Source organism: Ammospiza nelsoni, chromosome 21 (assembly GCF_027579445.1).
Source record: "Ammospiza nelsoni isolate bAmmNel1 chromosome 21, bAmmNel1.pri, whole genome shotgun sequence".
Taxonomy (NCBI): Eukaryota; Metazoa; Chordata; class Aves; order Passeriformes; family Passerellidae; genus Ammospiza; species Ammospiza nelsoni.
This window is the reverse complement of record NC_080653.1, coordinates 7,674,846-7,698,086: the sequence shown is the minus strand read 5'-3', so window position 1 is coordinate 7,698,086 and position 23,241 is coordinate 7,674,846. Positions and strand designations below refer to the sequence as shown.

General features: G+C 54.0%; 1 protein-coding gene across 5 annotated transcripts; it reads left to right on the top strand.

Annotated features, from left to right (window-relative positions):
- Positions 1–371: 371 nt before the first annotated feature.
- FLOT2 (flotillin 2) lies at positions 372–19,643 on the top strand. 5 transcript variants are annotated; one of them, XM_059487144.1, is made up of 12 exons: positions 447–470; positions 7,796–7,877; positions 9,128–9,206; positions 11,628–11,718; positions 15,572–15,695; positions 16,107–16,225; positions 16,634–16,747; positions 16,840–16,959; positions 17,325–17,539; positions 17,634–17,817; positions 17,971–18,120; positions 18,264–19,643. In XM_059487144.1, exons 2-12 carry the CDS (start codon positions 7,814–7,816, stop codon positions 18,300–18,302), a joined length of 1,299 nt encoding a protein of 432 aa, XP_059343127.1. In that variant the 5' UTR covers positions 447–470; positions 7,796–7,813; the 3' UTR covers positions 18,303–19,643. The 5 variants fall into 5 exon arrangements, with proteins under 5 accessions (XP_059343128.1, XP_059343129.1, XP_059343127.1 ...); XM_059487145.1 differs by lacking the exon at positions 9,128–9,206 and having other exon boundaries at positions 372–470; XM_059487146.1 differs by lacking the exons at positions 9,128–9,206; positions 11,628–11,718 and adding an exon at positions 9,834–9,924 and having other exon boundaries at positions 422–470.
- Positions 19,644–23,241: the final 3,598 nt, after the last annotated feature.

Below are 23,241 nucleotides of genomic sequence, written 5' to 3'. Positions count from 1 at the left end.
AGCACATCTGGCTCTGCACACACACTGCAGGGCACACACCCTGCCTTGCACACCCATGCAGTGTCATACACACCCATGCAGTGTCTCTCTCACACACACACACGCACACACACACGCACACACATCCCCTGCACACCCACTCAGTGTCACACACACCCACGCAGTATCACACATCCCCATCCCTTGCACACCCACGCACTGTCCAAGTTCCTTGCACACTCACGTCCCTCCCTCACACACCGCGCATGCGCACGCCCCCCATGTTACCCCCGCGCGCACGGCGCCCAACATGGCGGCGCGCCCGGCCCGGCCCCGCCCCCGGGGTGTGGCACCGACCTCCCCAAGATGGCGGCGCCCGCGGGCCGCGCCCCCGCCGTGCGAGGCGCGGGGGCTTCTGGGGGCTGCCGGCGGCGGGGCCGTCATGGGGAACTGCCACACGGTGGGGCCCAACGAGGCGCTGGTGGTGTCAGGTACGGCCGGGACACAGGGGCTGCGGGGTGACATGGAGGGCACCCTCAGGGAGTTGGGGGTCTTGGCTGTGAGGGGACTGTCAGGGGTTTCTGTCATGGGAGGATCCTGAGGGATTAGGGGGGTCTCTAATGCGGTGTGCTGGGAGGGGGCTTTGGGGGTCGTGGCTGAGAGGGAGCTCTCAGCGATTTGAGGCGTCCCGATCACTGGGGGGACTGCGAGGGTTTCTCTGTGATGGAGCCGCATGGGTGAAGGAGAGGGAACTGGGAGGGTCCTGGCTGTGAGGGGACTCTCAGGAGTCCCTGTCGGGGGAGGACACTGTCATGGAGAGAACGTGTGGGAGTTTGGGGGTGTCTCTGTGATGGGATGTGCAAGGAGCAGGGCATTGAGGGGTCCTGGGACTCTGAGGGATCCCAGGAGGGATCTCTGTCATAGGGGGGCCCTGAGTGATTTGGGAATAGACAGGGGGGAGGTGGGAGATGCTGTAATGGAGCTGAGGCTCCGGGGTGGTGTTCCAGCAGTGCAGAGCAGCGGGTGAGGTGCAGCCACAGCAGGAGCTGCTGATTCCCGGTGATGGCAGGCACTGGCACAGAGCTCAAACAGGCTGTGCCTGGCATTGCCAGGAAACTGTTCTGTTCCTGGGGCAGGGCGCTGCGGGCTTGTCCCTGCAGTGCCCATCTTCATCCATCACATCCTGCTGCAGCTTCCTCACCAGAACATCACCTGGACTCTCAGTGGATGCAGGTGATGCCCACTGGACGTGTGGAATGTCACCAGCAGCTGACTGAGATGACTGAGGTTCTGGTTAAACCAGCCGTGAAATCCCCCATGTCTGATTCAACCTGTAGCTGCTTCAACCTGTATCTGCTGCTGAAGCTCCGGGCTGCACTTTGGCATGGACCAGGCTTTGTGCAGACAGGATTATTATTAATTCATGACTGTAGGTGGATTAATTATTGTTAGGTGATGCGAGGGCTGGGAGCTTCCCTCTGTGGCAGACTGAGGCCAGCTGCAAGGTAATGAGCACCGGTAGAAAATGCATGTGAACATCAAGGATGTGCCTCCAGTCACAGCTCTGCCACACTTGCAACTGTATTATTGTGGTTTTGGAGCCAAAGCCTCCAGCAGGCTGTGGCTGATCTGTTATCAGTTCATCTCTCTTGGATGACAGACCTGTTACGGGAATTCCTGAGGAGATGCCAGGAGCAGGCTGCAGTTCTGGAAACAGCTATGCCCACTCTGCTGGTGGCTTGTAAGGATTTACAAACCCCACCCAGCAGCTGCCCAGAGCAGCAGAATTCCTTGCAGTTCTCCTGGTCTGCAGTTCCCAGTGGGATCCAAAGCCGATGCTGGGAACCCTGTCAAAACTGGCCCTGCTTGGTGAAATGCCACATTCAGGGTAAGCTGTGCTCCAGGTGTGCTGGGATGCCCTTCAGTCTCAAAGCTTGGGTTTGCTTCTGTTCATCTCTGGAGTTTACAGCTTCCAGGATGAGGCAGCAGGAATTTGTGGCATCTGCCTGCAGTTCCAGGCGTGGTGCTTTTCCACAGCCAGGAGCAGCCAGCCCAGGACACTCCTCGAAGTGCAGCTGCGTTTTGGGAAGGGAGCAGAGATCACCCCGAGTTCTGCCAGCTGGGATGGGGTTTGGAGCTGCCACCAGGCTGGTTTTCCTCAGCTGCTGCCCAGTGTAGTCTGCAGATACTTGCTGAATCCTGAGGGCTCTGCAGGGCCCTGCAGCTCCTCTGTGTCTGTGTGCCTTAGTGAGATGTTGTAGCTACAAACCATTGAAATTCCAGGAACTTGAGCCATGTTCCTTCTGGGAAAAGCAGGGAGGACCTCGTGGGACAGGATTAATTTGTGTGATACTAAGCTGGATTTAGGGAGAGAGGGGAAGGGAAGGAGAAACTAATAATAATTACCAATAAGCCAAAATAATATTAAATAAAATTTAGTTAAATTAATTTAAAGATACCAAATATTATTAGAGGCAGGCTTTTGGCATGCAGTCTTGAATTGTCATGTGGTAGTTATTTGAAAGACTTCACTTGGTGGGAGGGTTTTCTTTATTTTCTTTACTCAGCCTGTGCCCCTTGGCCTTTAGTCCTGGGCCTCCCCTGGCATGTGGGTTTTTCTGAGGAGGGTTGTTCTTTCTTTTCACTTTCTTGTGAGACACTCGAGTTCCTCCAGTGCTCCAGGAGCAGCCAGCTGTGCCTTGGGAACGTGGAGCTTTGTATCCTTATTTGGGAAGCTGCTTCCCAGGCACAGCTCAGCACTCTGCTGGCACTGCTGTCCTTCCCCTGCTGAGCAGCACCGACCTCCTTCCAAGAACCTGCACTGCTGATCCATCCATCCCTGAGCTGCGGAGCCCAGGATTTGTGAGGAAGAGCCTTGAGTCTCCCCAAATTGTGGGTCTGAGTTTTCTTGGTGCAAGGTCTGAGGAGGCTTTGGCAGGAGCCTGGCACATCACTGAGCACAACTGGAGCTGGTGGAGTTTTCAGGGAGGTGCACAAAGTACCTGTTCATCCCCATACCTGAATGTTCCCACCAGCCAAATGGGCTGTGAAATTCTGGGTTTGGGTTACAATCTGGTTAAATGCAGCTTTTGTGGCTAAGGTCCATCTGCTGATTTTAAATACAGCGCTATAATGTTTCCACAGTGTCACAATAAGGAAATCTCTATTTGTAGTTGCCATATTCATCTGACAGTTACCAAACAGTGTTGCCTAAATCTCTGCAGTTGAACCATTTTTCCTTCTGGCTGCAGTAGAGGAGCTCTGAGGGGAACACCTGGAATTATGTGACAGGGAAAGTGGGCACAGCCCTCCCTGTTCCTGCGTCAGAACAAACTGCTACTTCAGCAGAATTTTAGGGAGTGAAAGGAGGAAAAAAATTCAGGGAGTGCAACCCAGCCAAGCCAACTTTATCTCCTAGGAGACTACTGAGACAAGTGTGTTGCTTGTAACATCTACAAGAAGTCAAGTAGAGGTATTTGCCATGTTCAGCTAATCTGATTCCTCCTCAGGTGAGCAGAAATCAGCTTGAGAAATATGCTCCAGCCCAGTTTCTCAAATTTTAGTTTGGTGCAGCACCCTTTGGGGCTCCTTGATGTCGGTCAAAGAAGAGCTAGCAGTTAAATCTAGTTTTGTGTAGACATTTCCTGCTGCATGCCAGCAGTCAAGGGTGTGTAACCCTTCCAGGGCTGCTCTAAGCTCTTCCATCCTGTTACTGCATCCCTCTTATCCATTCAAGAACTGCTCATGTGCTATTTTCATGTTACTTTTCTAAGTTGAAAGCCTAAAATAAGGATTTCTTGAGGTTCTTGAAGCCCTTCCTGCAAGAGACCTACAGTGCACAGTGCAAGAAGGAACTGGTTTCTCAGATATTATGAAATAAATATGAAACTGCCTGGAAGACCATTGCCAGGAAATTTGACAGTAGCTCACTGTTCAGCTGAAAGAATTTATCAAGTAAGTTCCTTGTTTTGGCTTGGATAATGGAATCGAGAATGTGCTTATTGAATTTGCAGGCTGAGCTGGGAATGGGTTTTAGAGCTTTGAAGAGCTGGATCAGGATCAAAACAAACTCTGGAGTTTGACCCAATGGGCTGAACAAAACCCCGTGCAGTTCTGGAAGGAGAAATATAAAAGTTACATTTAGGTGAGAAGAGTTTTTTGCATGAAAATGGAATGAGAAGGTCCAGGAACATAAATGGAACAGGAATGTCCTGTGGAAAGATACGGTGGGCAGCAAGAGCCACCTGAACCCTCACAGTGATGGTGCAATTCCAGTTCTTCAGCCTCAAAAGGAGTAGGAGCTTGTGGGCAGGAGCAGGCAGCTTCAGCTGGCTCTCAGGAGGTTCATACAGTTCATTCAGTTCAAACTTTTCCAGGGCTGTGCTTGGGGTGTTCCACCTCTTGCACCAAGCAAGCTGTACAGGAAACTTGCAGTGGCACTGGTGGTTTAACTGAGTGCTCCTGCAGATTTAGGTTTGTCATTTTGGCAAGCCAAAACTCTTTCCCCACAGTTGGTTTCTCAGTGCTTGTGATGCTCAGGGGTTGCTGAGAGTGCAGCGTTGCCGCTGGTCTCAAGTCATGAGTGCTCAGAAGGGCCCTTACCCAGCTCCTCTGGGATCTTTCCTTCTCAGGAGCTGCTTCTTCACCTTTTTGAGCATGGTGGGGCTCAAGGTTTGCCTTGTCATGTGCTTGTTAAATCTCCAGGACTTGTAAACTGCTCTTTGGAAAGCCTGTTAGGAGGAGGTGGACAATAGCCTCAGACCTTTCCTTTTGGTTTCCAAAAGGAATTTTGGGGTAGTTTCTCAGTGATTTTGTTGTGTGGCTTTATTGCTGTTTGTCTTATCTGAGTTGCTGTTTATGAGATGAGTTATTGAATGTGTTTTTAAACTCACTCTATAGCCTTGTTACTCTTTAAGTCATTTTCATATAAATCACATCCAGAACAAGATAGCCAGTGAAATCTGCTTTCATCTGCTGCAGTGACCATCAGAGGCTTTTATGGATTCAACTCAGAACCCTGCATCTTTTAAAATTAATTTTTGTTAACCTTATACCATTTCTGCATGTGAACAAATCCTAATTTATACGCACAGAGAGGCCTAAGAGCCATACACTGACTTTAGTCTGGGCCCTGCTCTAGGATGTGATTTTCTTTATGCATGCTTTTGCCTTCCTCTATCTCTGCATTATCTCTTGTCAGTGCCTGTTTTCAATTACCAACTTTTCCCTGCTCTGTCTGCGCTCAGCATTCTGTTTACCATGACCTGATTTTGGAAAGCTCACCACTTCCTGCCAGAGAGGTAACTCAGTGCCCGGGTTACCTGGGAGAGCAAACAACACTGAGCTTGTTCAGATCATCCCAGCTTTGATGTTTTGAGCCCTGTGTCCCCAAAACTGTTGAGGCTCATGTTCTTCCTTGCTCACTTCCTGCATCTGCTGAGAGCTCCTTTTATCTACCAACCCCCAAGCGATTAATCTTATTTCATAACAAAAAAAAAAAAAAAAAAAGAAACAAACAGAAAACGTGCTTTCTCCTGGCTCTGGGAATTCTTGCTTGAACATGGGAGCCCTTCATTGGGAAGAGGCCAAGCTGGCTGGCAGCTCCCTGGCTATGAATCCTCCACTTGTGGCCCTGCACACTGCCCCGGAAGAGGCACCGTGGATGTTTGTGGAAGCCACTGTGAGACCCAGTCTGCTGGAACAGTGGGCGTATTATAGCTGGGAAAGGCAATTTCTCTGCCAAATCTCATTGTGCAAGAGGGTTTATTCTCTAGCCTTGCAAAGGTTTTTGCTTTGTTGGTTCCTTTTTCACTTGCTGCCTGAGAATTGAGAAAGAGGCGGCAGGACCGCCATGGAAAATGAGCCCTCAGCTCCTCAGCCTTGCCAGGACGGAGCTCTGCTGCACTCAGACGTCCAGCAGGCATGAAGGCAGCTGGCTGGCATCCCACTCCTCCTTCATGTGTTACTTTTCCCTGGTTTTTTTAGGCTTTGAACAGTTTTTGACATATAATCTAGCTCAGCAGACCGTGCTCTACAGCTGTGTTGTGGAGCACCAGGAAGCAAATGTGGAGCTCATTTTGTGTGTGATACTAAATAAGGTATTTCCTTGCATTTCCTACAGAAGAAGAGGAACATCTGTGTGGAGAGGCACTCTCCTGTAACAATGGGTTTAGGATGCAAAGCTTTCTCAGGATATTATTAAGAAAAAATTAACAGAGGTTCAGTAAAACCACATAGACCCTGGGAAATAAACTACCTTTCCATGTGGTGCTGCTTTTCCTGAGTGCCAGGAACACCTCCCTTCCTGTTCTTGGAAAACAAGGGCCTGGCTGAAAGGCTGAGCTAACCAGGCTGACGCCCTCCAAGAAATGTTAAAGGCATTGTGGTTACTGCAGGATGTTGTATCATCAGCTTCTGTAACGCTTGCCTGGCTGAAATCCCCTTCCAGCTACAGGAAAAAGCTATCCAAAGGCTGGCTCAGAGGTGACAGGAGAATATTCCTCTAGGCTGTGCAGCACAGGAGATCTGAAAAAGTGTGTGAAGCCTTTTTCCCTTTGCATTTAATTCTTACTGAAATGCAAGAATTGTAGATGGGGCAGATCTGCTGGTTTGTCAAACACTGCATGGAAGCCAGTGAGGCAGGCAGTGTGTGGCCAGTGTCTGCAAGCAGACAGTGCTTGGAAGTAGGCAAAAGATGGCTAAATGACAGGGAACTGGAGCAACAGAAGGAGCAGGAAAGGAGGAGAAAAGGAGGACAGAGTCCCCTCCTGCAGTCAGAGGGCCCTGCAGGCACGCTGGCCAGGATGTGTGCTGCTTCTGCTCTTCATTTTGACCTATGCAAACAATGCTGGTCATTCCTCTTGAAAGGGCTGCTGGCTTCATCCTTGTCCCTTTCCCCTCCCACAGCCCAGAGCTCCCAGAGCCACTCTGTTTTCTGCATTCCTGCTCTTCCTGTGTGCTGGCCCTGTCTTGCCTGCAGAGCTCTATCCCGCAGGGCTGGAGCTGGCTGTTGCTGTGTTTGCACAGCACTCGCCTTGCTGAGGCCCTCGGGCACTGCTGTAGTAAGAGTGATTATGGAGAGCAGCTGAGAGAGGGAATTCTGGCTCCATCTGCCTGAGAGTCAGCAGCTCCCAGCCCTGGTCCGAGCCAGGGAACTGCAGAGTTCCTCCCTTCCCAGCCATCAGTCTGATCACTGGCAGGGTGCTCTCTTGAAAGGCAGCAGGTGTCTTGTTCTTTAAATCAGAGATATGAAAATCCAGACAGCATCTTCTGGCTTCACCAGGATCAAATCTTAAATGTGTCAGAAGGGTTCTGGAGGCTGCCTGAACCTTGAGCACATCCAGCTCTGAGATGGACCATCAAAGCATCAGACAGTGTGCTGCTTGCCCAGGCCAGAATTAAGAGGTGTTTTTTGGGAGCTCAAAGGTTCTTCTCTCTTCCAATGTTGGTTTGAGAGCTTCTGTGGGAATTAAAGGATGATGTAAGGGAAAGGAGGTGGATTTCTTATGTGGCTTTCCAAAGCAATTAACATCACAGTTGAAGATACTGATATTGATTCTATTTGCTGAAAGGGCTGAAAAAATAAAGCCCTGGTTTGGCATAGATTCCCTTTCTGTGTGTTACTGTTTGTCATAGTGAATTATACAAATAATACTTTCCAACTTTATAAGACAATTCCAAAAAAGGTTGCCTTGGGAAAACTGCCATGTGAAGCTCATGGAGAGGAGGAAGAGGAGGAACTCCTCTGCCTGTTAGTTACTCCCTGTCCAAGAGCACATGCATGTGTGCAATCCTGATGTCTCTGTGCTCGCTGCAGGTGGCTGCTGTGGCTCTGATGAGAAGCAATATGTGTATGGAGGCTGGGCCTGGGCTTGGTGGTGCATTACTGACACCCAAAGGTAAGGAGACCCCTGTTATCTGTGGGCTTTTGGAGTGGGAATTTGGCAAAATCATCCCGGTGGGGCTGTCAGCAGTATTTTTAGGAGCACTGTATCAGGCACTGTGTATGAAATCAGGGATGAGCATCAGGAGTTCTTTGCTGGCTGTTGGCATGGGGACAGCTGGGTGCCACAGTGCAAAAGACACACACAAAAAAAGAAATCACATGCTTTCAGCTGGAGTGCTTTTCAGACAGCCTCTGTGTCCACAAGAGGAGCCAAGCTCTGCCCAGTATGGCTCAACCCCTCACCCAGTAACAAACCAGTTTGTGGCCTGCAGTGCACCAGTGCCCCCCTCTGCTCCTCAAGTTTCTCTTTGTAAAGATCTGCTGACTGCTGTCACCTTGGGAGCAGACTGTTCCCTTTTAAAACCACGGGATTTCCTTTCTCTCCCTTTCCTCAGTGGTGGAGTTTGCTTGCTGCTGCTTACAGTCTGGTCTCTGAGCTGGCATGCTGTGGTAGTGCTGCTGTCCTGCTAATACAGCTCTTTGTGTCTAGGATGTGTAGGAATGCTCCCTCCCAAATCATCCCTCATGTTCACTGATACGGGTTTCCTCCATCTGTGTAAAAAAATATCAGGGAAAAGGATAAAGACGTGACTTTTGAGTTTTACACTGAGTGATGGCCAGAGGTTGTAGTTAATCCTTACAGCCTTTTCCAGCCTCTTTTCCCTGTACCTCACCAGCAGAGTGAGCATGTGGCTGCCCTCACTCTGCACATGATGGGAGGTGGGAGAGGAAGGAAAAGCCCAGCTTCTGGGCTCAGTGTTTAAGGGCTGCATTGGAGCCAGGCAAGCTACATTCCCAAATTTTTGTGAGACATCTTGTTGGGAGAACTGTTAATTGAACAAATGGTTCTTGCTTCTCCTCTTCTTCTGAGAAGCAGTGCAGGACCTTGACCTGCCCAGTGCAGAAGGTCAGATACATTTGGGAGGCTGATTTATTGAGTTAAGGACAGGCTGAATCCAGGGCCAAGAACTAGAGTGCCAGGAACGAGCTGTTATATGATAGAGGTCTGGGCATTATTTAGCAAATGGGGCTCTTGACAGGAATTCCAGCATCCAAACAAACCTTCTGCTTTAAAATCCATACAATTTCATGCCATGGGGTATGGGGCTTAACTCTCCTTTCTTGCATGCCATAAGCTGTGCCCCAGATGGAGCCTTCTGCATTAACATGAAGAGTGAGACAGATTTCCTTCTCTGAAATTAGGACATTTTTTCTGGAACTGCCAGTGCTGCAAGCAAGCGAGACAGGAGCAATTGTGTTGCTGTCAGCGGCATCCCGTCAGGTAGCATTAACCTGGGAACAAAAGGAACACTTAGAGCTGGCAGGGTGCTGGGCACTTATCCTGCTGCAACCTTGAGCACTGGGGAAAAACAAGGGGAAGAAATGCTGTCCCTGTTTTGGGGTCAGAAATAAAAGCAGTGAGAGAGACAGTGTGGTCTAATATGCCTTTGGGGAAGCCAAATGGTGCTAATTCAGCTTCCCAGGACAGCACTTGGAAGCAGCTTCTCTCCTCAGTGCCTTAGCCAGGGGTGGGTAGCCGGGTCCCTGGTGTTTTCATTTATCTGTTCTCTCTTAAATACTGACATAGAAGCATCTAAATTATTACCAAAAGGAATTTTTCTGTTTGCAAGCATTACTTCAACAGAGAACTCCAGCTGACACCAGGATGGCACAGTTTTGTGTGCAGGGTGGGGACGAGCCCCCAGCCTGTTTATCCTCAATAAAAGGAACTGCTGGATGCTGTAAACTCCCTCCCATGACCAGGGAAGCTGATTGTGGAGCCCTGGGAGCAAACTGACCAGGGAAAAGCTGAAACCTGAAAGTCTCGTCTGTCCTTTGCAAGGAGTGTCTTACTCTGTGGTAACTGCTCTGTGTATTTGCTGTCCTACCCTTACTCCTCCCTGCTCAGAGTGTCTTTGGAGGTTTTGACCATCCTCTGTCGCTGCGAGAATGTTGAGACGTCGGAGGGGGTCCCCCTGTACGTAACAGGGGTTGCACAGGTAATAATCCTCCAGCTTCCTAACACCCTGTCTAACTGTTTATTTAGTTTTGAGCAGCAGCAGCAGCAGCAGGATAACATAAAAAATAATGGTTTTCTAATGGGACAGCTGAAATCTCCCTACTCTCCTTCTCCTTCTCCAGCACTTGCTCTGTGGCTCTCCACAGTTCATAGGTAATGCAGACAGGTACATTCCTGGCAAATTCCAAATTCAGCATTGCTGTACCTAACATTTGCTCCTGCTGTAACCCTTTCCTTGCCAGCGCTGTCTCCAATGGGGGCTTGGGGCAGAGCAGAAGGGCATCTGGAGGCACACTTTTGTGTGGAGGCACAGGCACGCCAGGTTGGATTCTGTACAGGATTTGGGACAGGTGGGAAGGCAGATTTTGTGCCATTTCAAAATTGTAACTGTGCCTGGCTCTGCTGTATTGTCTATGGATTCCCACTCAGCCCTTCTTCCTCCACATGGAGACACTGCCCATTTTGGATGTTGTCACCTTTGAAAATACAGCACAGAGACCTCAGATAAGTTGCAGCACACAGGACTGGCATTATGAGCCAGTAAGGACTAAATACCCCTGTGAACAGAACTAAGAAGCAGCACAGTTTGGAAATTAAATTCCAAGTCTAGATTAGACCTTCAGAAGGCTGAAATCCTGCAGTATCTGATTAAAGCTGTGAACACATGGCAAAAAATGCCTGTGCATGTCCTGGCCAGTGGGATGTGTTTGATCAGCTCCCAGTTTGCATGCCAGTTTAATTAGGACAGTGGCCAAGGCAGGCAGAACTTGCAGGATAGGTTTCAGCACTTCCAGCCAATCCTGGAGTAACTCAGCATGCACACAGCAGCCCAGGGCAGCCCCTTCATGGTTCAGATGTTTGACCTGATGTTCACTGACACAAACTCTGCCCCGTGGCTCCCTGTCCTGACTCCCAACATCTTTCTGGCTCGTTATGGCTGATACAGGAGCCAGGCTTGGCTTCCTGGAACCTGCCACAGCCCAAGATGTCCCTTGTTTTACCAAATGGTGACCTGTCAGCAAATTGCTGGGACTGACCAAAGTACCTTGAGCCCCACCTGGGGTGACTGAGGCGGCTCTGGAGCTGCAGGATCTGTTCCTGGGTGCCGGATGCTCTACAGGTGCTGCCATAAAGAGCTGGGACTCATTTCCATCTTTGGGTCATGGGACACTGGAAAAATAGAGGGAGAGCTGAACCAGGTCAGGGGGTAGGTCTGTGGTAAGGCTAACCCAGGGCTTCTTCAGCATCAGTGTCAGGTTCTGCCAAGCACCAGCACTCATGAGAGATGGGTGGGAGCATCCCAGTTCTGTGCTGTGCTTTCAAACCAGTGACACCACCCCGTGCTGCCGTGGCACAATGAGCCTCTGACAGAGGCTTTGGGCTCCCAATGCTGCAGCTTCTGGCTCCTCACAAACCAGCAGGAGGGAAAGGGCCACAGGATAATTTCCAGTCTGGATTCCAGCCTTTGCTGATAAATTACTTTTAAGCATTATCTGAAAATCTGTTTCTTGGCCACAATGCCCTGTCTGTCTCCAGTCACAGACATGCTCCCTTGGCTGCATTCTGTGCCTGCCTTGCATTACCTGTGATGAGTGCAGCAGGTGGCCCGGGGCAGGAGATGCAAAGGGAAGAGCTGAGTGTGTGTAACCTGGAAACGTGCAAACATTTTACATTTTTTGGCAGGATTTCCCTAGAGATAATGACGTTACAGCCCAGGTGTGAGGACGTAGAGACGGCGGAGGGGGTAGCTATAACTGTCACAGGTGTGGCACAGGTACAGTAACTCCAAAACATCATTTCAGGAATGCATGTCTCTAACTTACCTCTGGTTTTCCCTCTGAAGAGGTTGCTGTTGTCCAGGGAGAGAAGCCAGCTGCTCTGGAATAAACCTTTGTACCAAATCACATTGTCCTTGTTGGTACAAACACGCTCCAGCATGCTCCATGTGGTGAAGGGGGTTGTGACTTCTCCTTCTCTTCCCAGAATCATTTTTTTCTGGTGTCTCATTTGTCCACGTGGCAAATGAGGTGTGTGGGGGTGACTTGATGTGTTTGTGGAATGCTGATGTGCTGTGGTGCCCTTGGAGCTGTGTGTGACCCCACAGGACTGACCCATAACCTCCTGAGATGGTATTGAGCATTATATTCCTTTGGATTGTTATTGTTAGCACATGGGCCTTGTAATTCTTCATGGTGAGTTAAAGCTTGAAAAAAAGAATTTACTCCCTCCAGGCACTAAAACTGGCGTGTAAAATTTTTGGCTGGAATTGAATTTTTATTCTTTACAGCTTTTTTCAAATGTAAGAACCTGCTTCTGCTGCTTGTGGCAGCACACCAAAACCCTGCACTTCTTGGAGCCTGAGGTCTGCTGTCCTGGTACAGTCTGTCCTTGGGGCCAGCTCCTGCCCTGGGGAGGATGCTGGGAGGGAAATGTTAGTTTTTGAGGGAATTTGGCTCCTCCAATAGGCAGCTGGATGCTGTGATTGAAAATTACTCCTGGCAGCTCATTCTGCAATTGGGTGGACAAACCAAGGGTGGCTCTCAGTGCACACAGGGCTGTGGTCACTGTGTTGTCACAGGGCAAGTGGCTGCCACATTCTCTGTGGAAAGCTCTGGAGCCAAGGGGAGCTGTTGAGTGAAAATCCCTCATGGATCCAGCACCCTTGGTTTCTATTTTTCAGTACTTTATATCCATCTTTCACTTAGTTTCCAGTCCTTGGTATCCATTTAGCTGCTAAGGTGTCATATAACCCCAGTGGTCTTTGCATGTTTGGCAAAAATGTGTGCACCCATGTCTCCCTTCACACTCTTTTCCTAAATCTGTAGGCTTTTCCCTCTGTATTTGGTGTTTCTTTGAAGCCAGCATTCCCTTTTGTCCTAGTTTTGGGAAATCCTTTCTGCAAAATGGTCTGGTAGCAGAGGGCTGGATCACCAGGTGCCTTGATTTAAAAATGCAGACCCCAGTTCATCTCATTCATGTTGTTCTCTCTTCTCACTGTTCATTTTTCCCACTGACAGTTAATTTTAAAGCTGTGATCCAAGGAATTGCCACACAGAAAGCAGCCTCAAGGCTGTTGGGGATGTGCATGGCAGAGATTACCTTAATTCTGCAGAAGCACTTTTTGAGGCAAACGAAACGTTTTTCTGTTAAGGGTTTGAGCAAAAAAAAAAGGGGGATAAAACCCCAAACAAATTATTCCTAGAGAAACAGCTTTTAAAGTATTTGCTGCAATGATAGAAGTGCTTAATGTGCATGAGGATGAGGAGGGATGTAATGAGGAGGGATGTAATGAGTGCTCACCAGTAGCCTCCTTCCCGTGTTGGCTGGGTGCTGGGATGTGCTGGGATGCTGCTCCCTCAGGTCATGCTGGGTTCTCTATCCTTGTGCAGCATTTTCCTGAGCCTCCAGCTAATTGGATTCTCTGTGCTCACCCCTCACTGCGAGTGCAGCTGGCTGGAGCAGGGTGTGGAGGCATGGATCCTGCACAGGGCATTGCTGGATGGAGGCTCTCTGATCCCCTGCCAGCTCAGGGCTGTCCCTCTGATGGCAGTGACATTTGAGTGTCGCAGTGCCCTGCCTCAAACCCTGCAAAACACGCTGAGCACAAATTGCTCAACTCTGCTTTCTTTTGTGCAGCCTTTGCTTTGGAGGCTGGGATCTGTATTCCATGCAGAGCCAGGCTCCCCTGGGCTGGCCAGAGCTCAGCAGTGGAGGCTGCCTGGCTTTATCCAGAGGCTGAATCATTCCTTGCTCCTAAGTACCACGGGGATTCTCCTGATGAACATCCTGCCCTGTGCTCTGTCCTCCCCACAGCTCCCCAGGGTGGGGATTGTTTGGAGAGGTGGAATTGCTGGCAGATGCTCGCCATAAATGTCACTGCTGAGTCTAATTGCTTTTGGTACTTGCAGAGATCTCCTGTTAGCTGTGAGAGGAGCCTCACACTCCTGGGTGCAGCTCCAGAGCAGCTCTCCCAACTCCCCCTTGTGTGGGAAGAGCACACTGCTGGCCTGGGGTGTAGGGACAAGAAAAACCACTGTGGAATTGGCCCCAAAATGATCCCAAGAGGCTTTGGGGACAATGCAGAAGAGGATTGCCATACTTGCCTGAGGTTGTTTGACATTTTGACTGGGAGAGCCAGTCTGGGAAGCAGCAGTAGGAAATAGGCTCAGCCTGGGTTGGTGTTTCTAAACATTACAAGGGGCAGGGTTGTGGCAGGTGAGTTTTGGCCAGCTCACTGTGTCTAGCATAGCCCACCTCCTGTCCCCATAGAGACAGTCAGTCCCAGCTGTCCTGCTCTCTGGCACTGCCTGGGCAGGTGCTGCTGTTTGGCTCTGGAGGGATGATTCTGTGTGTGGGGGCTGTCAGACAAGACTCTCAAGATAGAGCTGTGTTGCTTCTGCAGCTGAAAGTGCTAGAAGGTATCAGGATGAGGTCTGTAGCCTGTGACTCCCTCCACAGTGTGCACTGGGACCCTCAGAGGGCCCCTGTACAGCATCTGTGCTTTGGAAAGCTCAGAACCAGGTCCAGCCGAGGTTCTTGGGGCAGGACTCAGGGTGCCACCAGCTCTTTGTGGGACAGGAGGCACTGCCCAGCCCAGCTGTGTCCATGAGAGGGTGCTGTAGGATGCAGAAAGCTGTGTGGCTGCTCTGGACCTGCTCCCTCTCTGGTGCTGCCAGCACAGAATGTCCCTGTGCCCAGCCTTTGCCTGAGCCCTCAGACTGGACATGGCCACCAGGAGCTGTTGTCTTGGTGGGTTGCACCCCTCATAGCTGGGTGCTGTAGGCACAGAGCTCCACTGCCTAACACACCCCACAGGGGTTTGTAATTCACTGTGCCTTTAAAAAACAGCCCCAGGACCAGCAGGGCCATCCTGGGATCGTGGCTTGGCTGGAATGGGGGCACTTTTAGGCCTGGCTCTGGTGAAAACATTTCTGGGGTGGATGTGTCCCAGCTCTGGGGACTGTCACCACACTGACCACATGGAGCAGAGCAGCCAAGTCCTGACCATGGCACATTGGGGTCATTGCAGAGGATGTCAGGGAGCTCCCAGCTACAGCAGGACAAAGCAGTGGCCTTATTGTCCCATCCCTCCTTCCAGGGAACCCTGAATGGACCCCCTGTTCCCAAGCTGCTCCTTGGGCATGTCACACTCTTTCACATTCTCTGTCTTTTTGGGGTCAGAAAAATTAATTCTAGTGAAAGAGGAGGAAGAGAAAGGTAACAAAATGGGGTTTGGCCAGGGATGGTTAATACCCAGCTTTCTTCTGACTGGTGTTGGTGCAGTGGCTGAACTGCTGTTTCTGGGGTTTTTGTAGGGTTTCTGTGAGCTGGGTCTGGTAGGGCTAGGCTCTGTCCCCACTGCTGAGCAACTCCACACTGATCTGCTGTCAGGGTTTGGGCAGCAGCACAGAGAGCAGGGGCTGGTCCAGTGGCCTGGCTCAGTGTGGGGACAGCTCAGCATGGTGACAGCTCGGCGTGGGGACAGCTCGGTGTGGTCCCTTGGAGCATCAGTAGCATGGGGGCCTGGCAGCCTGGTGGTGGTACTGCTGCTGCTGCTGCTGCTGCTGGGTGCCTGCACCTCCTGGACAGGCACCTTCAGCCCCTCTGCTTCTGTCTCCTGTCTCTAGGTGAAGATAATGACCGAGAAGGAGCTCCTGGCTGTGGCCTGCGAGCAGTTCTTGGGGAAGAACGTGCAGGATGTGAAGAACGTGGTCCTGCAGACTCTGGAGGGACATCTGCGCTCCATCCTGGGTATGGAGGGCTCATCCCCTGCAGGCACCTGAGTGGCTTTGTCCCCTCTCAGCTGGCTGGTCCCAGCAGTATCGCTGCCACCACGCAGCCACACGGGACCGTCCTGTGCTGCCTGCAGAGGTGGCATCTCCCCTCCAGCAGCTCCCTCTGCGTGGCTGGGCCTGGTGATAAATGAGTTTTCGGTGCCTGCAGTGAGAGATGTCTGAGTCCCCAAGGGCCACAGGTAGCACATGTGGGTGGTGGTTGCACTTGTGAGACTGAGATGTTGCTGCCCCTGCTGTGGCAGAGGATTACGCCCTTGAGCCCAGGCCTGAAGAGATTAGGGACAACAGGGATGTTGCTGAGCTTAGACCCATGTTTTTGTGTGTTACCTGTTCCAAATAAAGTGCTTCACCTTCCTCCCCTCTGCAGGTACCCTGACAGTGGAGCAGATCTACCAGGACAGGGACCAGTTTGCCAAGCTGGTGCGGGAGGTGGCAGCTCCCGATGTGGGTCGCATGGGCATCGAGATCCTGAGTTTCACCATCAAGGTACACCCAGATGTTGGGCAGTGCTCTAGGCAGAGCTGCAGGAGCAGCAGGAGAGCCTGGCCCTGACCCCCCTGCTGCAGCTGGAAGGCTCAGGCTGACAGCCTGTCCCAGCCCTCCAGGGGTTTCCATGACAGCCGCCACAGCATGTCCTGTATCCAGGCAGCTGGGCCAAGAGCACGGGGTAGCTGCCTCTGTAAACAGGCTCATGGAGAGAGCTGGCTGATAACCCAGCCTCCTGGGAGTGAGGGAAGATGTTGGGATGGCCTCCTTCTCCCTGCCCTCCCTGTTTGTTTGGAACAGCTGACGTGACGCATTCTGACCTGGCCTGACCACACTGAGCTTCAATGGGAAAGGGAGCAAGATGGAGTCACTCATTTGAAGTGGTTATGACTTATCTCCCCTCCCCAGGATGTCTATGATAAAGTGGATTACCTGAGCTCCCTGGGGAAGACTCAGATTGCAGCTGTCCAAAGGGATGCAGACATTGGAGTGGCAGAAGCCGAGCGGGATGCTGGCATTCGGGTGAGTCTGGGGACGTGCTGGCCTTCCCTGGAGCAGCCTTTTCTGCTCCAACTGCATGCCCTGAAGCTCTGCTCTCTGTTCCCTCTCCACAGGAGGCAGAGTGCAAGAAGGAAATGCTGAATATCAAGTTCATGGCAGATACCAAAATAGCAGATTCCAAACGGGCTTTTGAGTTGCAGAAAGCTGCCTTCACTGAGGAGGTCAACATGAAGGTGAGAGTATCCCACAGCCCACTACTGTTCCCTGGAGGGTCTGTGATGGTGCTGGTAGCTCTGGGACTTGTCATCTTCTTCCTCGTCCATCTGTTAGGAGAGCTGGAGGTGGAGAACCCAGGTCTGTGTGTCACTGTGAGCTTGCAGCAGATTCCTCTCCTGTTTGCAGGAATTTGGTGGGACTTGAAGAGGCAAGGATGGGGAGGGTTGAACCTGGAGCTGAGTGGCAAGAGCAGCGCTGAGGATTGGGATGTCACCACTGGGCAAAGGTTCAATAGCAGGAGTCATGTCTGGTTTTGGGGTCCTTATGTCTGCATACCCGAGTTCATGGCCCTGACCCCTGTTCTCCTGTCCCCCATGTGCAGACTGCAGAGGCCCAGCTGGCCTACGAGCTCCAGAGCGCCCGGGAGCAGCAGAAGATCCGTCAGGAGGAGATCGAGATCGAGGTGGTGGAGCGCAAGAAGCAGATTGAGGTGGAGGAGAAGGAGGTGCTGCGGATGGAGAAGGAGCTGACGGCCACCGTGAAGCAGCCGGCCGAGGCCGAGGCCTATCGCATCCAGCAGATCGCCGAGGGCGAGAAGTGAGTGAGGAGGGACACGGTGCTGCCCTGAGCCCCAGCTCCTGGGCTCTCTGCAGGCATCCAGGCTGCTGCAGGGCTGCCTTTCCCTTGCCAGGGTGAAGCAAATCCTGCTGGCTCAGGCGGAGGCAGAGAAGATCCGCAAGATCGGAGAGGCCGAGGCTTTTGTGATCGAGGCCGTCGGGATGGCCGAGGCTGAGGGGCTGAAGCTGAAAGCAGAAGCGCTCCAGAAGTATGGAGAAGCTGCCCAGCTGGCTCTAGTGCTGGATGCACTGCCTGAGGTGAGGAGGGGGCAGCTTTCCCCTGCTCCATGTGGGCTGGGGGGGTTTCCAGACTGGACTGTGTCTCCTGAGGGCACAGCAAGGCCCTGTAGGGACCTTTCCCCGTGAGCTGCTGAGCAGTTCCCTCACTCTCTGCTCTCCCTGCTTCCCCAGATTGCTGCCAAAGTGTCTGCTCCCCTCTCCAAAGTGGATGAGATCGTTATTCTCAGTGGAGAGAAGGGCAGCACCATGTCTGATGTGAACCGTCTCCTGGCTGAGATCCCCAACTCCGTGCGTGCCATCACTGGTGTGGATCTCACAAAGGTGAGCTGAGCACAGGGACTTGCCTGGAAGCTTTCAGCCTCCCAGGGAACCTCTCCTTCCCCAGCCCTCACCACCACAGAGTGCAGGCAGTGCCCTGCCTCCCCTCCTGCAGCCCTAACAGCTTCTCTCTTCCCCTCCTGCAGCTTCCTCTGTTCCAGAAAGCCACCGAGGCCAAGGAATGAGGTTGGCCAACCCAAAGCTAGTGAAGATCACTCCCTGTTATGCACTCAGACATCAACTGCCTTCTACACATGGGAATTCCTTTTATATCAAAGACAATCCGAGTTTTGTTTGTAACTGGTGCCTTATTTTGTAGGGCCAGAAAGATGCATGTCCTGTCTGCTGCTCTTTTTATTCCAAAGCTGAGAGAGAATTTATTTTCTAATTAACTTTGTGTTGTCTCAGTCCAATGCCATCCCCAGTTATGACTGGCAGCTTGTCTGGTGTTGCAGTACCTGTGCCTTGCTGTTCTCTGCCCTGGGGTGAGCACCTGGGACATGGAGCAGAGGGTTGGGTTGGGGAGATCTAGGAAGAGAACCAGGACCCCCCTCCCCTGGGCTCCCTGCCCTGTCTCAGTGACCTTCCTGGGCCCTGTCCCAGCCCTGCCTCTGCCCACAGCTGTCCCTGTCTCACCCCCAGCGTCCCCACAGTGCCACCAGCCCTGCCCACGCTGGGTGGGTGGCACTCAGCCCCCTCACAAAAGGTGACAATCAGCACTAGCAGTGGGTGCTGTCCTCTCCCATGCTTGGGGAATTTTCCTCACAGGATCTGAAGCAGGGAGAGCTCCAGGGGACAGAGGGAGCCCAGCTCAGCCCTGGTGAGATCTCACCACCACAAATACCAAAAAGCAGCGCTGTGCCAAAGCCACCCATCCCCTGAGAGGGCAGTGAAGCCACTGTGGCTGCTGTCCCCAGGTGCTGTGACACTTCCCAACCCCACAACTACTCAAGCAGAGTGGTGCTCAGAGGTGGGACCAGCAGGACGCTGGGGTGGGGACAGGCTCCTCCAGCACAGCCTGTGCAGCTGCCCCTGCCTCCCTCCCTTCCTCCCCCTGCCTCTTAGGCCAGTGGCTTTGTTGCCTTGTGACAATGTGAAGGAGATTGTCCCTGTGTGTGCCAGTCCTCCCCACAGTGCCCTCCCCAGCCTGTCCCAGTGCCTGGTTCAGCGTGGCTGGCACAGCTCAGTGTGTGCAGTCAGCCTGGCACTGCCGGCAGCGGGGCTCTGGGTGTCCTGCACCCCGTATCCCCACCCCGTGCCACAGGGCAGCTGCAGGTCCCTCCCGGCGCTGTCCTTTGCCAGTGGTGACCCAGGGTGGCTGCAGGTCCCTCCCGGCGCTGTCCTTTGCCAGGACTGACCCTCGGCGGGTGCTGCAGGGCCCCCCCGTGCCCCCCGTGCCCTTATCAGCCCCCGGGTGGGCAGGCGTGCCGGGCTGGGCCGGGCCGGGCCGGGCTCTATCTGCATGTGCCGCCACCCCGCTGCCGTGAGATAACAAACAAACCCTTGAATAAACCCTTGTCACCTCCTGCTGGGCTCTGTCTGTCTGTCTGTCCCGCCCCGGGTCCCCTGCGTGGCTCGGGCTGCTTGGTGCTCCCACGGGGATGGGGGACAAGGAATGTGGGGAGGTGAGGTTCCGGCTCGGGCTGCTGTTCCAAGGCTCCTGGGAGCTGGTGGCTTCCCTGTGGTCAAAGTCCCAGCCCTTGTCGTGCTCCCTCAGGGGTGAGTGTCAAGCCAGGAGTGAGCCCCAAGCATGGCCCGTGTGACCCAGGGGGTGACCATGGCAGGGGCACCCCAAAAAGTGGCACCCTGGGTCTGGAGAAGGGCTGACAGGTGCTCAAGGTGTCACAGCAGCCAGGCTGGTGGCAGCAGCTCATGTCCCCCTGCCCTGACACAGAGCCCTGTCCCAGCCCCACCTGCCCTGCCCTGCCCTGCCCTGCCCAGGGTGGCTCTGGGGGCACCTGTCCTGCTCAGGGTCACCCTGCACACAGGACCAGTGTCAGCCAGCATGGGGGGCTTTGCTGCACTGCCCTCCCTGGGGAAAATGGTTTCTTTGTGCTCCCCAGACCCTCCCTGTCCCCCCCAAACCCAGGGCAGGACAACAGGCCCTGTCCTGTGTGTCCTGCAGGGTGGCCCTGCAGATAGACAGGGTGGGGGCAGCTCTGCAGCTCCCAGTGCCTCCTTATCTGGAGCCAGCCACGCTGTCCTGTCGTGGCTGCTGGGAGGGCTGTGGCACTTGGGGGGTCTCTGTGGCATCTGGGGGGTCCCACACCAGCTGTGGGGACACTCAGGTCCCCTCTGCCACTGTGGGGTACAAGGCCACAGGGCAGGGCTGCCCTCGGGTGCTGAGCAGGCAGCGGGGATGGCAGGCACTGCCAGCATGGGGACAATGCCATGGGGACAATGCCATGGGGATAATCCCTGGGACTCACCTGGAGCTGGCAGGGCTTGGGGGACTCAGGGACACTGCCTGTGTCACTGCTCTGCACACTGGGGTGCCTGTGCCACAGTTTGGGGACACTGCAGGCTCCAGGACTCCTCTGGGTCACAAAAGGGACCAGAACAGGAGGTCCCTTGCAGCCCTCAAGTCCCCACAGCCTCACGGCCTGGGACAGGCTCAGAGCAGGGCTGGACCCTGTGCCCCCTCCTGCCAGGGGCTGCCCAGGCCATGCTGCCCCTGTTTCTGTCACCCAGAGGTGACAGAGGGTCCAGGGACACCTTGTGTGGCAGGGCAGGGTCCCTGATAGCCCGAGGCTGCTGCTTATCGGGACCCGGAGCACGGGCAGGGGATTGTCATTATCACCTCCCCCCAGGCGAGTTCCAGGAATGCCAGCCTGGCCTGGCACAAACAGCCCGGCACAATGGCACAGCCCCGGCTGCAGGATGTGGCCCTGTGGGGACAGACAGGGCTGGGGGACACAAATGAGCGGGGTCATGCACAGGCAGGTGACACTCATGGTCAGGGGTGGAGCCGTTTGGGGACACGCGTGGTCAGGGGACAAGTGTGACCAGGGTCATGTGCAATGAGGGGACACAGCCCTCTTGGGGACACACGTGCTCAGAAGGGGCCCTTGGGGGGACACAGCTGTGGGTTGCATCCCTCCAGGGGACACAGGTGGCCAGGGGAGGTGTCTCCCTAACTGGGGGAGACATCCCTCCAAGGGTCACATCCCCCTGGGAGGGGGAATGCGCTTCCAGGGTGTCCCTAAGGGCAGGAGGGCAAATCCTCTTTATGGGGACACACTGCTAGGGGTCATGTCCCTCAGGGGAGCAAATGTGGCACTACAGAGGTCACCCACCCCAGGGGACACAGCTCCCTGCGCCACGTGTACCCTGTACCTCACCTGAGGGTGCCTGGGTAGGGTGACCCCCACTCCCAGATGTCCCTGTGTCCCCCGGATGTCCCCCCTACTCCCCATCCCCATGGGCTGCCACCCCACTCTGTCCAACCCCACTGTCCAGCAGCTGGGAACCAGTTTGCAGTGGGGAGCTCCCAGTTCAGGGTCCCACAGCAATGGGAATGGATAATCCTGGTGGCCACAGGAGGATGGGACATTTGTGGGGCCACCCTGAAGTGGAAGACACAAGGGTGGCCCCTTGCAAGCCCCAAATCCCCAAATCCCCCCATGGACAATGCCAGGCTGGGTGTGGGGAGCTGCTTGGGGCGGTGCTCCCCCGGGCATGAAGGGGTTAAGGGCCCCGTCCAGCTGTGCAGTGCAGATGTGAGATATGCAGATGAGGCAGAGCAGGTTTTATAAGGCGGGTGCAGACCCAGCACCCCACAAAGCCCCAGTGCCACCCCACAGGTAGGTGACACCACCTGGGAGCCCCCCTGTCCTGCTCAGGGAGGGTGGGACTGGGGGACAAATGTGGGGTTTGGGAACTTCTGTCCTGCTCTGGGGTGGGGTTATGGGATAAAAGGAGGGGTTAGGGGGCTGCTCTGGTGGGGAGGAAATTGGGAGCCCTCAATCCCACTCTGGGGAGCAGGACTGGGGGGCAAAGATGGGTTATGGGGGTCTTGGGGTGAGGGGACATTTGGGAACCTCTGCTCCTCTCCAGGGTGGTGGCAATGGGGTGACAAGGAGGGACTGGGGGGACACCTGGGCAGGGAAGCACTGAGAAGCTCTGCGCTGCTCTGGGGTGGTGGAACTGGGAGGCATGAGGAGCAGGTGGGGAGGTGCTGGCGCAGGATGGGACAGGACCGGGGAGACAGGAATGGATGAGGGTGACACCGTGGTGACAATGGGCTCCCTGAGCACGCTGTGTGTCCCTGCAGGCTCTGCTCTGCTCCCCGCGCTGTCCCGGGCAGGATATCATCGTATACTGTAAGTTGGCTATGAGACACTACAGTATAGATGATGTACTCCCCGGGCTGCACCGACCGCCTCCCGCCTCCGCCACCACCGCCGGGACACCGGGATGAGTGACACGGGCTGGGGGGACATCCCGGGCTGGGGGGGACAGGATCCGGACTCAGCCGGGCACCCACGGCCGGCGGGGAAACCGTTACCATTACTGAGTTTAGTAATGGTAACGGTTCTGCCGACGGCCGGCAACGCGGCACGGCACGGCATGGCACGGGATGGCACGGGATGGCACGGGATGGGATGGGAACGGCATGGGATGGGATGGTAAGGACAAGTGATGGAGCCCTGGCGACGGGCACAGGACAATAAAGATTTGAGTTACAGAACCGTGGCTCCACTGTCCTTCCTCACCGCATCCCCCTGCAGGCTCTGGGCCTGGCGGAACTGGGCACTGGGGTCACCGGGAGCACCGGGAGGGCACTGGTGACACTGAGAGCTCTGGGGGGGCGCTAGTGGCACTGGTGACATTGGGAGCTCTGGTGACACTGGGAGGCTGCTGGTGACACTGGGAGAGCAAGGGGGAGACACTGGTGGGGCGCTGGTGACACCAGTGACACGTGGAGAGCTGGTGATACTGGGGGGGCATTGGTGACACTGGTGAAACTGGGGGGGCACTGAGGGCACAGTAGGGACACTGGTGACACCGGCGACACCAGGAGCTCTGGTGACACTGGGGGACCACTGGTGACACGGGGGGAGCACTGGTGACACTGGTGGCATCAGGAGCGCTGGTGACACTGGTGACACCGGTGACACTGGG